General features: G+C 51.2%; 1 protein-coding gene across 11 annotated transcripts in view; it reads right to left on the bottom strand.

Moving 5' to 3' along the window:
• The window catches only part of Nav1 (neuron navigator 1), a 255,035-nt gene that overhangs the window by 92,972 nt on the left and 144,305 nt on the right, over nucleotides 1-17,758 (bottom strand). For all 11 annotated transcript variants that reach the window (XM_048809666.1, XM_048809663.1, XM_048809662.1 and 8 more), the window contains 2 exons: nucleotides 7,707-7,809; nucleotides 2,918-3,283 (listed from right to left, as the gene is read on the bottom strand). In XM_048809666.1, coding sequence (XP_048665623.1) covers nucleotides 2,918-3,283; nucleotides 7,707-7,809 — 469 coding nt within the window. The remainder of the gene's footprint in view (nucleotides 1-2,917; nucleotides 3,284-7,706; nucleotides 7,810-17,758) is intronic.

The raw sequence follows: 17,758 nt of genomic DNA, 5'->3' as shown, positions 1-17,758 counted from the left end.
CAAAAACAAAAATCAACCAAACAACAAAAAAAGCAAGCAAAAACAACAGGTAACCATGAAAACACAGGATCCAGGAGGGACTGTTTCCACTCTAATTACTGACTAATATAAATTGATTCCCTTCCACTGTGATTTCCCAAGCACCGTTAAGGGTGGTCATGTTTACAGCTTTGGCAGGGAATTGAATGACAAACCTTAAAACTGGGATTACGAGTTCTTGCTAACTGAAGACGGACCATAAAAAAAAAATAGATGGGAAATTATCGGGGGCACTAGCACTGCAGATTACAGTGTGGGCCACTTTGTGTGTATGGTTGTGCTAACAATTTATCCTGTGCTCCTCGTGCAAACTCCAGGCATCCCTGGGCTTCCGACAGGTGGGTATGCAGGGAGGGCAAGTTCTTATTCATGCCAGCCTCAAGGACTCTTTATTATTATTATTATTATTATTATTATTATTATTATTATTATTATTATTTTTACTGATTTAGAGGTACCACACACACGGTCCAGAGGAGGCAAATAAAGAAAGGGAACTAAGCTGGGCACAGTGGCACACACCTGTAATTCCAGTAACTCAGGACTTCGAGTTCAAGGTCAGCCTGGCCACTTAGTGAGACCCTGCCTCAAAAGAAAAAATAAAAAAGGGCTGGCCACGTAGCTCTGTGATAGAACATTACTGGATGCAATCCCTGGTACTGCTCCCCCCACTCCAAAAAAAAAAAAAAGGAGGAGGAAAGAAAGAAAAGAAAGGGTACTAGGATATGGATAGTGTCTTTCCTTTCCTGTTCTCCCTGTGGCATCCCATACCCCACACCCTGCTCTCCATGGCCCCAGATTGGTGAACTGCTACTGAATCTGACTTTGCTGCTGACTCTCAGTGGAGCGCTGGTGAGACTACACATTACCTGAGGACAAGGACTGTGTCTCCCTATCTGTCTGGGCTCTAATAACAACAATAACAACAGTAGCTAACACTGAGAGAGTGATTACAAGGAGTCAAGAATTATTCTGAGTGCTTAACATGTGTGAATTCTCTCAATCCTCATCATGGGCCTATGACCTTGGGGCTAGTGGTACTCTTGTGGTCTGCACTTAGCAAATGAAAGCCTGGGGAAGTGACTAATGTGTCCAAGCTCATCAGCTAGTTGAGTGCCAGCAGTCCTGCCACCTCCCTCAGACCAGGGTCTGTCCGTATCTTGTGGTGCTCTCTCCTCACACATGGGGAGTTGTCTGCCATGACACAGGGGAAGGTGGGTGGGGGGTGGGACTCTCAGAGAGCTCTCACCTCCATCAGTCTGGGGACTCCCCCGAGGACAGGAATTCCCATTACCTTCATCTTTCTGGGAGCCCCGTAGGACTGAGGCCACAGTCCTTCCCACACATGGAGAGATTTCTGAGCCCCTAGCCCCACAACATTGCGCTTCCCTCTGCCCTGCCCAGCTGGAAACTCTCAGAGGAAGGGGACCTGACGCTTCTTCGGGGCAGAGGCTGTGTACAGCAGCTCCTCCAAGGCACCTCGCTCTCCTTCCTGCCAGCACAGGATGCTGAGCACAGCCCAGCTCATGGCCATATGCTGGCGGATCTGAGCGTGAGGTCTGGCTGGCCCCTGGGATTTAACAGGCAGTAAACAACCCCATTCATGCGTCAGTTGTTTTGCTCCAGAGCAGCCTCATCAGCTGGACAGGCCCTGACCAGACCCCGCCAAGTTTATTCCCAGGGGTGCGAATGCAGCAAGAACAGCGGATTGCCTGGAGCTTGGCTCTCAGTCTTTTCTGAGGGGCTACTTTCCATTCCCTTCAAGTAGGAGATTTTTACTGGTAGTAAGATATTAAGTCCCTGAAAGGTAAAGGGAGAGGGATACTGGTGTGGCTTTTTTGGGGTCCCAGCAAACCAAGGAGGAATGGAAATGACAGTCAGCTGAGAGATGCCCCAGGGAAACTTGCAGGATCTCAACAGCTTCCTGGTCTCCAGGGCTTGGAAGGTTGGCCAGGACAGCAGAGGCCCCCCAGCACTTCATTCTTCCTGTCCTCTCCCCTCAGTTCCCAGACTGCTACCTCTGCCCTGCTTGTTTCCAAAGGCCCAACCCTGCTGATTTAGACAGAAAAAGATAAGAAGAAGAGGGTCCATGTGGGGCAAAGCTCAGGAAAGAAGCTACCCATTCCTAGCCTGGGGTGGGGTCTAGGAAGCTATGGGTACAAGATCTGCAGAGGCAGAAACCCAAGGAGACCAGAGGTCGCAGGGTAAGGAAGGGGACTGGAGATTGCAAACTCCCGGCAAAAGAAGAAGCATTACTGTTACCACTTTCTGATTGACTCCTGCTGTCTCCACAAGCTCATTTTCAGACTCTTTTGCAAATAGGCAAGCAGATTAGCATGTCCTGGATCTACAAAGTTTGCAGAAGAACTGGTACTAAGAGTTTTCCCTACCCGCTGGTATTAGGGACCCAACCCAGGGGTTCTCTGCCATGAACTACATCCCCAACTCTTTTTATTTGTTTATTTTGAGATAGGATCTCACTAAGTTGCCCAGCTGGCCTTAAGATCTTCCTGCCTCAACCTCCAAGTTGCTGGAATTACAGGCATGTGCAGGGGCCCCACGCTTCCAGGACTGATCCAGATTTGCAAGCAGAGGACCCAGGGAAGTAGGTGGGGCCTTCCACAGAATGGCAGGCATAGGGCCAATAAGGAAGAGGCATCTTTACTGACCAATCAGGCCCTCAATGCCGGCCCCAGGCACCACCCTCAGGTCTAGAATAAATGCATCAGATCACTGCGGTGAAGGCGGTCACAACCTGTACACAGAAGCCCTACGTAGACCCCTTTGGTCAACAGCACCACAAATCGTCCACTCCACTTTGAAGACATCCCCTTCCACTGCCTCTCACTCCAGCTGCCGAAGGGGCTCCTGTGCTTACCCAGTAGTGATGTCGTCGTCCTCTGTCATGGTCTTGCCCATGAGGTCACTGTCGCTCATGTAGCCGGACTTGAGATCCACCTCATCCGAGTCCAGGGACTCGACCAGCTCCAGGCGGGAGATGTGGCTGAGCTTGCTGGGACTGCGCATGGGCATGGTGTGGGAGTAGTGGGCCCGCTCCCCGTGCATGTACCAGGCAGGCGTCCCCTCCGACCGGCAGCTCCCGCCCACCGAAGGTGCATCACCAGCCTGCAGCCGTGGGCTGGACTGGCCATAGCGCCAAGACAGAGGGGAGGAGCGGTTGGAGAGGCTGGACACGCTGCGCGGGTTGGCATCATCGCTGTCGTAGCAGGTCATCTCCAGGGAGCTGGGCAGAGAGCAAAAGGGCACTCCTTTAGTGAGCGCAGAGCTGTGCCCTGTCTCCTCGCTGCATCCCAGTGATGCCTTCTCTCACATGTGAGATTCTTGCTTTTCCTTGAGGTCCCTGGGTCACCCTGGTCACAAGGTATCTCAGGTGGTCAAGGGAAAATGAGTTTAAGCAGCTGGTGAAGCACTCCAGCGAATTCCTAAGAGCCTGTGCTTGTAATGTGGATTTGGCCATTTATTGGCAAGTGAGCCCAAGGAAAGTAACTTTGCAAACCCTCTATTTCCTCATCTGTGCAGTGGGGATAACAGCCTAAGAGCTGGTGGAGTTGGGAGGACCACAGATGACCAGATCTGACAGTGCTTGGTACATAGAAGGTGCTCCCTCAGTGAGAAGAGGCCAAATGAGACCTTCCAGGGGAAGTAGGAGGGACAAGTCACCTGAGCTCAGAGTCTTGACTATTCATTTTATACAGGTTATAGCCATCCCCTCTTTTCTTCTATCAATGAGCCGAGGGCTAGCTGGTCCCCAGACAGCAGATCTTTTAGGAAAGCCTGGCGTGTGAAGAGCCTAGGAAAAGCTTTAGACATGCAGCAGGTCCCCAGGAAGACTGGGCCCAGCCGCAGGCCTAGGGCAGCAGAGGAAGAAACAGAGCCTCCCTGGGGAACAGAAACAGCGTCCACTGGTTAGGAGAGGAAAGGGGAAGTGGGCCAGGGGTGAAGCAGGATGCCCAGGGTCCCAAGCCTCAGGCCCTGCAAGGCCAGGTCAAGGAAGTGATGCCCAGGTAGTACCAGAGGCCTGAGGCTGGAGAGGTCAAGGGGCTTGAGGAGCGGGGAATGTCTCCTCAGGGGCCAGGGAATCTGCAGAGAGGAAATACAATTGGGATCTGGCTGCAGAGGTGGCCTGGACTTGGGTTCAGACTGAGACCAATCATTCCCAGCCTCACAGTGGTGCCAGCTCAAGGCAACCTTAGGTAGGGTCTCTCTCCCTTGGCTTAGCTAATGTCAGACAGGATTGAGAAAATGAAATGGGGTTTGAGGCAACCTATGGGGGTACATAAAGCAAAGAATCTGCTTGGTGAATGCATCCATTTCTTCACCGATCTCATGGTTGGGATTGGAGGAGGACACTGATTTTCTATTCTTGTTTTTAAAAGTTCCTTGAAAAACCTGAAAATCCCCTAAAATCATTTTTATTGGACCTGAAAATAGCAGGATTTTATTTTTTTCCTCAATAGAACTGGAGGGAGCCAATGGCCCTTCAAAACAGCACAATGGGTGGGGGGGGAAGCACTTTGGTACATGCCTGTAATCCCAGCGGTTCTGGAAGCTGAGGCAGGAGGATCACAAGTTCAAAGCCAGCCTCAGCAATAGCGAGGCACTAAGCAACTCAGTGAGACCCTATCTCTAAATAAAAAAATTAAAAAAAAAAACACAGCACAATGAATGGGGTCCTGTGGGTAGGACAATTAGTGACTGCCATGTCTGACCCTCTTGAATGTTCCTGGCCCGTCCACATCTGGATTCTCCCCACCAGATCCCCAGCAGCCCTTAGGCTCACTGTGTTCTGCAGTCCTATGTCACACACTGTGATGTTTTAGTTTCTGGTTACTGTGGACCTGGACACCTCATCTCCTTGGAGAGAATGGAAGCTCCCTGAAGCCAGAGACTGTGGCCGTGATGTGACCGTCTCCCTTGCTTACTGCTGTATTTCAGCACTTGGCATGAGCCTAGGGTGTAGTTGGTGACCAGCTGTGGGTCAACGAGGAGCAGCCCCACAACAAGTCTGCTGAATAAGAAGTGGGATGTTCTCATCACAAGACTCAGCCCAGGGCCTTGCAAAGTAAATGCTTAATAAACACAAGCTGACCATGACCACTGGGGGGAGGGAAGGAGGACGAGGATGGTGGTGACCATGCTGACGGATGGGAAGTTCTCCAGGGCAGTGGGCTTGGGTAGTTAGCTTAGACTGTGGTAAGAGGTTTGTGCAGAGGTGAGGCGTTGCATGGACATCCGGGTTCCTCAGTTCTGTTCCTGGCCTGCCTTTTGTTTAGCTCTCTGCACAGTAAGTCTCTCTTCCTGTCTTTCATGGTTCTGTTGTAACCCCCAAACACACCTCTAGACCTCAGCCAGCAGGGGGCACTCTAGCCCAGACCCTCAGTTCCTGACTTCCAGCCCAACAACTAGCCCAGACTTGCCTCTCTGCAGGGAACAGAGTTTCATTTCCTCTCCAGCCATGGCCCCTGACCTACACTCTCTCCAGTAGAAACACAGGAAGCAGCAAGGGTATAAAGGTTTCTGGAAGAGTCCAAAGTTACCTTGGGAGTGCCTGGCTGAAAGCAACTTTGCTGGCAGCACCCTCTGGACAGAGAGCCCCTCAGGGATGAGGCTGCATTTGCTCTGAAGGCCAGTGCCCAGTGCCACGTGGGCCCACAGCTGCTCCCAGCCTGTGCCACCCAGCAGGTGCCTTCCCTCCCAGCCTCAGTTGGTCCTTCTCTAGTCAGGAAATATGGATAAGTCCTGTGTACCCCAGGGCAAAGGGACTGGCTGATTGATGGAAAGCACTTTTAAAACTAAAGGAGCCATAAAAAGTCAGGGAATTGGTGTCGGCTAACCAAGTGTGGAACCGGAATAGTATAAACCAATGGCTAAGAGAGGAAGTGGCTCTGGGTCCATGGTAAACAGAAAATCCAGCCTCAGGCTGGTGGTTCCCTTTCCTATAAAGGGAGACAGGAGCCAGAGGCCCCACACACACTCTGCCAAACCAGTCAGCTTTGCACAAAGGCTTCAGCCCCCCTCAGCTATACCCAAGCAGAAGCTGGGGCTAGAGGCAGGGGCACAGGGAGACTGGCGTGGCTGCCTCTGCCCGGCCTCTGTGGGTGAGTCATTTGGGGTGTGACCCTTTCAGCAACTAAGCACTTTCTAGCTTCTTTGGCATGAGGCTGGCGGGTGACTTGGTGCCGAGAGATGTTCCAGCAACTTCCCAGGATAGGGGAAGGAACATGTCCACGATTTTACCCATTGAGTTTCTAAACTCATGAGCCCACTTTAGTTTCTAGCTCTGGGATAGAGGGAGGGTGATGGGAGACAGAGATAAGGGGGCCTGAGTCCCAGTGCCCCTGGAGACTCTCATCCACATTTTTCCTAGGTCTCCACGAGAATCACCTTCCTTTCAGGAGTCAGAGTCTTGCTGGCCTGAGCAGAAGCGTAACCCCAGAAAATGGATGCTTTGATTGGTTTTATCATTTAAAGTATTTTAGATGTCTGAGAGGAAAGGTCTAGAACTTTCCAGTGGGGAACTGGAGTGGGGATGGGGAAGGTAGTGGAAAGAAGACGGAAGAACTAGGCCAGTGGGTGGCAGCTCCTGAGGATGAAGTTCAGTTCCACGACAGTCACAGCAAACCCACCATGGACTAAATGCTTACAAAGTTCTCTGTCACTGAGGGGACGTAAGTGTGCATTTGGATACTTGGGCTGGCCACACACTGGGCTAAGGAAAGCTCTTTACCCGTTGACCCTATGTCCCAACTTTGCTGTCAGTTTTCCGATCCCAGGAGATGGGGAGGAACCCTCTTCCAGGCCAACTGGGGAGGCTTCCGACCCTCACACAGCCTCCGAGTCCACCCCCCAGGACTTCCCAACCTTGGCTGCCTACTCTCCCTCCCTCACCCCCAGGGCTTAGCCCAGCCCTCTGCCCTCCTTGGAGCTGACAACATGAGCTCATCTGGGCAGCCCAGAGGAGCCCAGAGGAAAATCTGAATCACTTGGAGGCCACAGCCAGGACTCTGCTCCAGGGAGAGGTGCAGTGGGAGGGGTGCATGCCCCACACAGCTGGAGGGACTGAGGTCTCCTTGAGGGCTGGACCACGGGTGCACCCATGGGGCATGAATGACATTGTGTGGGTCCTGCGGAGCACTCAGGCCTCCCTCAGGGGAATGGAAGAGACGAGAGGGCACCTAACGGAGGAGTCTCAAATGTTGGGAGGGTGAGGAGCCCCAGATGTTGGGAGGGCATGGATTCTGGAATTGTAGAACGGTGGGACCTGGGGAACATGAGGGATATTTAGTAAATAAAGCCCCCTTTGACAGATGAGGAAACTGAGGTCTAAGGAGGGAGAGTGAGCACCAGGCCACACTCTGAGCTCCCCATTCCCTACCTAGCCATTTTGAAACTACTTCGTCTAAGCAAAATCTAGGCTCAAACTCAAGCAGAGATAAGACGAAGCTGCCAAGATGCTGGATACCCTGTTCCCGGCAGGGCTAGCTCTGAGGGGCTCTGAAAACTGTGCACACAGCAGGTCACACAGCAGGCCGTGTGGCTGGCCTGTGATACCTAATGGAGATATGGAGACCCCCGGAGCCCTGACCACCAGATCCGGGAGCAGATGAGGATGACCGAGAGCATGATCCTCTAAAGTTTGAGCTTACCTGTGAGTCACCTGGGAGCCTCGCAGGCTGGACATGGTCTCTTCCAGGTTCTGTCGAAGATCCAGGACATTTTGCACTGTCCTCTTTCTCTGGGACTCTGGGTCTGGCAGAGAGAGCAGAAAGAGCTGGGTGAATGGAAAGGGCTTTCTCCTGAGTGCAGGGGCACAGGAAAGGGGAGACTGACCGTTTACCCAAGAGGTGGCTCCCTGGGCATGTTAGTCACCTGCTTTTTGTCTTCCTTAAAGATGGCCAGCAAAGCAGGTCCTCTGAAAGGCCCTGGACACGTGCCCTTGGACCCTCTGAAGCCCTGACCTTGGCAGGAGCTGCAGATGTGGCCTCTGTTGGTGTACTGCCCTCAGATCCCTTAGGTGGTCGGATCTGTCTCTGGCTCTGTTTGGGGGAGGCCCTGCTTCTCACAGCAGAAGTCATGGGCAAGGTTTCCCATGGTTGAGGTCAGCAAGAACATCTGCCTGAAAAGGCCTCTCCAGCAATTCACAGGTAAGTGTTAAACAACAGGCTCCTGGAGGAGGTGCCTCCGTGACTGTCATATTTGCCAACTGCTCTGGTGTAACTACTCCTACCAGATTTCAATCTACCAACGTGTCACTCATCACACAGTTAGGAAGAGATGCTAACAGTTAGCTGCATACTGGAGCCCCAGGCCTTGACTGGGAACATTTGAGGTCCTCTGTGGGGTTCAAGGAAGATGGTTCCCACAGAGCGTCCTAAAGGCAAGGTGGCTGGAGGGGAGACGCAAGAGAGGAGCAGTCATTTTCTGGAGCAGAACTAAGTTCCAGGCAATGCAGAGCCCACAGAGGTGGTGGAATCCTGAGTGAGGAGGAGGCAAGTGCGGGGCCTCCGAATCCTAAAGGATCAGGGGCATTCGGTTCCACCTTGGTTTCCAGGCTGGATGACCCTAGCCTGCACAGATGAGATTCTACAACAGCAATCAGAAATTTATCTCCTCTCCTTCCCAGGGTGAATATCAACTCCAAATGCCTGAGGAGTACCTGAGCACTAAGGAACTCAAAGAACCTTCTCCATTCCATTGACCTATCCAACAAATCTGTATCAAACATATGCTTGGTGTCAGGCCCCATGCTAGGCCCCGAGGCCACTAACCAAGAGGACCTGCCCCTGCCCCATGGTTTATCTGTTACTTTGGGGTCTAGAGTCACTGAATGGAATCCACCCACCACGCCAATGCCTCCTTGGGGTCGGGGGCGCAAACTGACATTCACATTTATGATCGCCCAAGGCTACTGGAGGAAGATCTGACTGCAGCAGGAGAATCAGACTGAGACAGATGAAGGTGAAACAACGGAGAAAACAGGGGAATTCTGTCTCTCTGGAGACTTCCCTTCCCCTCCATCCATATTGCCTCCTGAGCCCTCTGCAAGAGCCATCTTGCCCCTCTGTCCCTCCCCGACCCACGGACTCAGTTGGAGAGCCAGCTCCTTTTGGTGGTCACAGGACACATTTCTGAATCCCTTGAGCGGTATTTTTCTTCAAGACTGAGCTCAGGTCACTGGCAACTGGCTGCCATGATTGTTGGCCAAGGGAAGCCGCGTGGGGTGGGCAGAGTACATGCTGTGCCACCCTCTCCAGAGCCTTTGAGGTACCTTCTCTAGGACAAGCTCCACACCCTGGCCCAGCCATCTCTCATTTCCCAGTTTGGGGGATCTGCTCTGCCCCCTACCCCATATTCTCATGGCCAATGCCAAGTATCCAGCCCTCCATGCTGGTGGCAAGGAACAGAGATAAATGGCAGGCCTCTGTGCCAGCAGTCTGCACTCTGTCCAGTATTGGTGTCACCTCTTTGGCTGCCAATGCCTATTTATCCTGGCGAGCGTCACCTTGTGAGCTGCTCTGTGGTTTCAACTGATGGCTTGGCATGGAACACAGACAGGGTCAGAAAGTGTATACATATATATTTTAAGGTTTAATTCTAAAAATGCCTATGTGGGGATCAAGAAGCTGCTGCCAAGACACGGGTTTCTGGGTCAGGATGATGCCTTCTATGGGCTTGGCAGAGATGAGGGACAGGCGCACATATTTCCAAAGGGGAAGGTGACCAAGTTTACTCAGAGACTTGTGTGTGTGCCCAATCACTGGCATACATCATCTAGTTGAATCCTTACAACATTTCTGGGAGATATGTGCTGACGTCCTGTTTTACTGAGAGAAAACTGAGACTCAGAGAGATCAAGTAAAGTGCCCAAGATCACACAGCCAACATGAAGCATGGGGCAGAGTTGAGCCCAGAAAGAAACTGATATTTTTTTCAATATATAACAGAACATCTCTTTACCACCAGCATCAAGCATGGTGACTGCACACAGTAAGTGCTTAATGAATATTTCAAGAATGGCTGGATACTATCAGGAATGGTGGCACACGTCTGTAATCCCAGCAATTTAGGAGGCTGAAGCAGGTGGGTTAGGGTTCAAGGTGAGCCTCAGCAGTGTAGTGAGATCCTCTCTCAAAATAAAATAATAAACAGGTCTGGGATGTAACTCAGTGATAAAGCGCCCCTGGGTTCAATCCCCAGTACCAGGGGGGAAAATGGATATTGTGACACTAGAAAGATATTTCTCTCCTCTCTGTCCTCTCTCTCTCTTTAAGGGGAAAACTGTTGAAGTCACACAAAGGCCAGGTCCAAGAAGGTCACTCTACATTCTGTAATGCTCTAGGACCGAGGGCCTGGAGGAGAGGTGGTAGGAATCTAGAACTTAACGTCCTAGTAATGACCAAGAATGGGACACTGCCCTCTGTCCATCTTCTCACTGCAGCAGTCACAGTGTCCTCTTTCCCCGTGTCTCTTCCCTCAAAGACCCTCCCCCTAGTCCCCACCTCATTTCACGTCCACAGTATGGGGCAGGAGTACCCCATAATATTCCAGACCTGCCAAAAACTAGAGTCCCAAAGATGCCTGGAAATGAGGTCCAGGGAGGTGACTAGCTATGATGGCAGAGAGATGCTAATGGAGGAAGATCTAACTGTGGGCAGCCTCCTCACAGGTGGAGGTCTGTGGCACGCAGCGGGAATTACGACAGGGCTTCATTTGCTGGGAGATTGACCAGGATCTGCTCTCTCAACTCCCAGGCCAGGACTGGCCTTGCCAAGGCTATACCCTAGGGCTTCCTCATGCCCTGGCAGTGCCGCCTGGTGGTCATCCTGGGTACACCACCCTATATCTCCAAGGCTCTGCTCAAGGGGTATGTGAGCTCCTGAGAAGTCCAGCTGTCCTCTACATTCCTGGGTGACAGACACAACCCTAAGCAGGAAGGATTGTGCACCTTCAGCCCAAGGATGAGAGGACTTGCAAGCATACGAAGGGCAGGCCTCAGGGCCAAGAGACTGCAGGTGCTTTGCTCAGGTATGGGGTGGGGGGCGCAAACTCACATTCACATTCATGATCCCCCAAGGCATTTTTTTTTTACATTTTTAGCTTTTAAACATGAGTAAGTTGCATTTGCAAGGGAATTCACCCCACCTTTCACCCTCACCCATACCCAACCCTCACCCTGCTCCACCCCTGATCCCCAACCTATGACTAAACTTCAGCACTATCTCAGGAGTCCCACGAGGGTGAGGCCCAGGGACAGAGTGGAAGTATCTGAGCACACCTTACTTTGTGAAGACCACAAAAACCTCCAAGTGCAATGGTGTGTTTTATTGGCTATGCCAAGATGCCTTGGAGGCTGCTGCCACGTGTCCCCATCAACTGATTGGTCAGGGTGTGGGGTGGGCTTAAGGGTCATAATGGAGGCCAGACACAGCAAAGATGGAGGAATCTGGTGGCCCACCTCCCCTGGTGTCCCACATTATGGGAAGTTCTCAGGACACTGTCTACATGGCACCTTTGTGCCAGTGAGATCAAGCTCCTGTCCAAGCCAACCCAGTTCTTGCCAGGCCCAGGCCTCGGCCAGCAAACTACCCCATTCTTCTTCATTGCAGGCAGATCAGGACACTACCTACCCTGATACTTTGAGGGCCTGGGAGTGGCCCATGCTCTTAGCTCTTGCAGAATAGACTCCAGCTTCAAGAGTGGGCCAGGGAGAGAGAGAAAGAGAGAGAGAGGGAAGCAAACACTCCCTCCAGTGTTGGAGGGAGGCCACGTAGGGCTCCTACCAGTCCTGGGGTGACACTATTGTCTGTGGGGTGAAGGGAGGCTCGTGATGTTATCCCTAGCTGCCTCTCCAAGCCTTTCCCTGCAAATGGAGCAACTGGAGAGGATATACATGCTCTTCAGGCTCACAAGAGAAACAAGAGTCTCCCCCGACCAACCATCCCCAGGGTAACTCCCAGTGGCCACAGTCAGCAGCATCCTCCCAACATGCACTGGGGCATATGCAGGCTGGAGTGGTATTTCTTTCTACCCACTAGTGGCTCTTATGCAAGACCACAGAGTGTATATTGCCCATGTTAAAAATCAAATATATCTGACATGCAGGTGCAGGAACACAGGTGCAAATAACCCCGGCTGCTGAATGTTCTACCACATGCTAGGCATGACATTAGGCAAGTTATTCCTTATTGTTTAATTTAATTAAAAAAAAAACAGGTCTAGGATGTAACTCAGTGATAAAGCACCTCTGGGTTCAATCTTCAGTACCAGGAATAAAATGGATGTTGTGTCACTAGAAAGTCTCTCTCTCTCCTCTCTGTCCTTTCTCTTTAAAGGGAAACCTGTTTAAGCCACTATAATATGGTGCCTTGGATTACATGCACATGCCTCCAGACACACACACACCTATTTGTGGTCCAGACAACGGTTTGTGGGAATCCTCATCAAGTTCTGCAATTTTGCAGACATCTGTATGGAGAAATTTGGGTGGACATGTGTCCCATTGTAGAAGAAGGAGAAAGATGACCATGAGAAGCTACAGGGAGAAGGGAAGGCCCAGGGTGCCATGGGAGGATGATGTAAATATGGTTCTTCCAGTTGCCCTGATGTCAGAAGAGGGGAAATGGGCTTCCCCTGGAAGGCAGGACCTGGAACTTGCTAACCAAGAAATTGGCTCTATAAAGTTTAAATATTAGCTGAGAATTAAGAGATTGAGATACCCAAGCAAGACTGGCCTGCAGTGTAGTGACAAGAATATAGTTCTTAGAGTCAGAAAGTCTTGGGTTTCAGGTCCTGGCACTGCCTCTTTCCAGCTGGGTTGACCATGAACAAGTCACCTTTCCTTGCTGCAGTTTTGTTTTCTGCAAATGGGGAGAGTAAGAACACCCTCGTGGTAAGGTCACTGTGAGGCTTAAAGGGCTAATCCTCCAATGTGCTTAGCATGGTGCCTGGCACACAGTAGGTACTCTACAGATGTCTGGATGACAATGGGCACAGACTTGTGCTGGGGCTGGTTCCCTGCCTTTCCTTCACAAATGGGTAGGACCTCGCTCTGGCTGGGTGAGGCCCGCATACCTGGAACTGGGGGACAGACGGGGTAGCAATGAGATCTTGTCTCTGCATTGTTAGGTCTGATTACCCACTTCTCTGGGAGCCAATCTCAGCTGGGGGATGTGCTGGGCCTCAGGGGCCCCGGAGACCAGCAGTCCAAAAATATGGTGTAGCAATAGATGGGGAAGCCTCCCACTGTGGCAAGAGCCCTGGCAGAGGCAGGGAAGTTTGGGAAGGAGGAGGCTCCAGGGGATCCATCACCCAGCAGTCAGATTTCCCCACGTTCTATAAAGTTTTAATTATTAGCTGACAATTAAGTAAACCGCAATAACTTAATTACTTCCACCAATGTTCGCAAACCCACATGAGCAGTTTAGCCCAGAGCAGAGGCCACAGAGGACTGGATTTGCACCTGACTTCTAGGCTGGCTTTTGCTGTGAGAGGCTGGACATGGTGGGGACCAACAGGAGGAGTAGAAGTGAACCAAGAGGGAGAACGTTAAGTAATACCATTCCAGGGCTTGAAAGCATCACCGTACTGGGAACTGAACCCAGGGCCTTGAGGCCTTGAACATGCTAGGCAAGTGCTCTTCCACAGTTATGTCTTCAGCTTTTTTGTTTTTTGAGACAGGGTCTTCTTACGTTGCCCAGGATGGCCTCCAACTTTCTATTCTCCTGCCTCAGCTTCCTGAGCAGCTGGGATTATAGGAATGAGCCACCAAGCTGGTCTCACCCTTTCAATTTTACAGACTTATATGGATTTATGGGTAATTGAGAAGCAAGCTGCAGGGGCCTGCAGAGCCCTTTCTCTCTGGCTGGAGTTTGAAGGTTTGTGTCCTTGAGTGGAGGAGAGGGATAAAAGTGATTCAGCTTCCCAAAGACTTCTCACTCCCTGCAAACACAAAATGGTTACCAACGAATACTGGTGGTGATATGTTCAAATAAGTTCCCGAGAATCTTTTGCAGTTGCTGTATGAACTATTCCTGAGAGAAAGTGACCTGCTGGCTAGGGCTGGAAATTTTTGTGTTAGAGAGACATTTGTGTTTGGGGCGGCTTAGAAACAACCTATCCCTCAGGCCCAGAGAAGGAACCTAGGCAGTGAGTGAGTGGCAGGGCAGGAGTGACTCCTGACGCAGGGCTCATTCCACCATTGTCTGTGCAGCTCAGCACTATGGGCCTGAGATGTATCTGCAGAGGAGATGAACTGCAATGTGAATTAACCATGGCACTAGGTCCATTTAGACATCCAGGCGAGGGTAAGTGATCTGAAAACAGGAAGGATTAAGCATATCTCTGTCTCTGTATGTATGCGTGCGCACACACACACACACGTTCTCAACAATTCTCAAGAAGAGATGGCATGGTGGCTTATGCTGTTACCAATCCTATAATCCCAGCAACTCTGGAGGCTGAGGCAGGAGGATCACAAGTTCAAGGCCAGCCTCAGCAACTTAGGGAGATCAAAGCAATTTAGTGAGACCCTGTGTCAAAATAATAATAATAATAATAATAATAATAATAATAATAATAATAATAAAGGCTAGGGATGTGGCTTAGTAGTAAAACGCCTCTGGGGTCAAGCCCTAGTATTAAAAAAAAAAAAAAAAAAAAAAAAACCCTGACCCTATTTTATCTCCAGGACAGTGTTCAGGTCTCTCCCTTAAATTCTGAAATTTGTCATACTTTGGGGCTTCTTGTACACACATGTCAAATATCATTTTAATAGAAGCCGCCCCAAAGACAAATGTCTCTTTAACAGAAAGATTTCCAGCCCTCGCCAATGGGCCACTTTCTCCCAGGAGTAGTTCACACAGCAAGTGCAAAAGATTCTCGGGAGCTTATTTGAACACATCACCACCAGTGTCCATTGATAACCATTTTGTGTTTGCAGGGAGTGAGAAGTCTTTGGGAAGCTGAATCATTTTTATCCCTCTCCTCCACTCAAGGACACAAACCTTCAAACTCCAGCCAGAGAGAGAGGGCTCTGCAGGCCCCTGCAGCTTGCTCCTCGACTACCCACAAATCCCAGGTCTCCGCCCACCGCTCAGGTCCTGCCACCAGCGGCCTCAGGCTGGCTTCCTTCCCACCCTGAAGTCTGTGCAGGTCCGGCTCTGCAGTGGAGCTGGGACAGGTCTGAAAGCTGACAGCTGACCCAGCAGACAGGTCTCCTCCGACATCAGAAAGAGCACAGCAACTTGCCCCTAGGGTAACTCCACCCCTCTGTCCACTGCTTTCCTCACCATCTGTTGAACTCCGAGGCCCCGATGCTGGGTGGGTAAGCCTCCATGCCAGAGGCACCCCATTTCCATGGAGCGTGCAGGCAGAGGACTATTTATGCTGTTACTAATCCTATCATTCCACTTATCCCCCCACTTAAGTCACAATATTGGCAGAGGCGGCTGTCACAGAACCCCACAGCGCAGCAGATCACAAGCTTGTATCTGCTCAGTGCTCTTGCTCCTTAGAGTAGCTCCCAGGGATTTTATCCTTGTCCCCAAGGATCCCAGACCTGCTCAATCAGTGAGAGAGTCAAGCTGGAGCCAAGGGTCCCAAGGACCTTCTGTTGTGTGATGCTGCCCAGGTCGCGTACCCAGAGAACACCAGGGCAAAAGAAATCATGCATTGGCCAGGTGGGTGTGTGAGATGGGCAAAGGAAAATTAGGATCCAGAGGCAAATCTGGGGCCAGAGAGAGGGGCATGCATTGCCACCCTGGCCTGGAACCACCAGGCAGGATCTTTCCAGGTCGCCAACAGTTCTGATTTTCAGTGAATGAAAAGGCTCAGATTAGGGACGTTGGTAATGTGTGGGCACTGGGCTAAGTGGAACTGTGAAGCGGGAAATGTGGGCAAAGCAACTTAGGGCACATGGAAGAGTTCTAGCTTGATTTTCCCCAGGGCACACACTAATTGGCTGTGGGGCCTTGGGGTAAATTTTCCCCTCTCTGAGCCTCAGTTTGCAAATCTGTAAATGAGAGGTTGGGTAGAGGACACCCAAGCCCCTACCCAGTCTGACCCTATGGCTTTGTACTTGGCTAAAATCCATGTGAATATGTTTCTTCCCCGAGTGTCTTAAAAACACAAATGCCAGAATGTCACTCCCAGAGATTTTGATTCAGCAGTTAGAGATGGGTCCCAGGAAGCCAAAGCTTTACCAGTTCCCATAGCGTATGATGTGATCAGAAGTTCACATTTTGGGAAATCCTCACTTCTTATTGCATACCACTAGACTAGAATGTCCATCACAAAACCAGGTCTTGACTTCCCAATGCCAGGTGGCCAGGAAAAATGTCCCCAGTCTTCAGGCCAAATCCAGTCTCTGGGCACAAGCCCACTGTCTGTTCTCTGGCAAAGCCCACTGCTACATCTCCAGACCTCAGATAAAAAGTCACCTAAATTCTGCTCCTTAATCTTACAGCCAGAGGACGCCATCCCACTCCAGTCCCCGCCGGGGTCTCTGGGGTCATTGCTAAGAAGGGCCACAAGGGGGCGCTGCCGGTCCTCAGCCGCTTGTGGCCTTGAAGTTGCCGCAGTGCTGCAGGACCCGCAGCTGTCTGGCTCCCAGGCACAAGGCTCTTTTCCTCAGCACTCGGCTTGGCTTGGCCCCTTTCCTCCCAGGCTCCATACTCGTAGCTTCGGCACATCCTCCCCTGGACCCCCAGCCTGTGGGTGGGATGGGGCGTTCTGTGGTCCTGGGAGGAGAGTCAAGGGCTGCAGTGCCTATGCCCGGGCCTGCTTTATTCTTGGGGAAGGAATTAGCCAACCAGCCCTGGGCACGTGAGAGGGCTCTGGGGACCCATGTGGCAAGTTCAGATTGGGGGTCAAAGTTCCAGAGAGACTCCAGCTGACCCTGAGGCACCCCAATGCCGGAGGAAGTAGATGGGAGTTCAAATCTGTGCTGCGGAGGTCTCATCTCTGTTCCTCTACAATGCTCTTGATGCAGGTAGCCTGCCTGATGAGAAGAGAGGACAGTCATCCCCTCTCCCCCGCCATGGTGTTCTCTCTCACTCTCTCTCTCAGCACTGGTGGGGATTGAACCCAGGATTCACACGTGCCAGGCAAGTGATCTGCCATTGAGCTACATGCCCAGCCCTTTTTTTTTTCTATTTTGAGACAGGGTCTCACTAAATTTTCCAGGGCTGACTTTGAACTTGTGATCCTTGTGACTCTGCAGGATTACAGGCATGCACCACCATGCCTGGCTCACTGTGGCCCTTTCTAGGAAGAGTGATCCTCTCTCTGCAGTGAGCTGAGGGCAGGAAGTGAACCAGAGGGCACAGCACATGGTTGACTGGTCAGGACACAGCTCTCTTGGGCCCTTGGGAGCAGCTCAGTCTTGCTCAGCCTGTGCAGAGAACTTATGGTGTAAACTTCAAGTTCCAGGGGAAAGCCATTCATGTGTTTTCTTATTGTTTTTTGGCACTGAGGATTAAACCCAAGGTGCTGTTCCGTTGAGCTACAACCCCATTTCTTTTTATTTTTTGAGACAGGGTCTCATTAAGTTGCTGAAGTTGGCACTGAATTTGAGATCCTCCTGCTTCAGCCTTCCAAGTCACTGGGATTGCCGGTGTTACAGCGCCCAAGCGACTGACACTTCTTAATATCTTACCTAGCACGGATATCGCCTTAGGGAAGGACTTGTTAGGTCAAGGGC

Source organism: Marmota marmota, unplaced genomic scaffold, assembly GCF_001458135.2.
Source record: "Marmota marmota marmota unplaced genomic scaffold, marMar, whole genome shotgun sequence".
NCBI lineage: Eukaryota > Metazoa > Chordata > Mammalia > Rodentia > Sciuridae > Marmota > Marmota marmota.
This window is presented reverse-complemented; position numbering and strand designations above follow the sequence as displayed.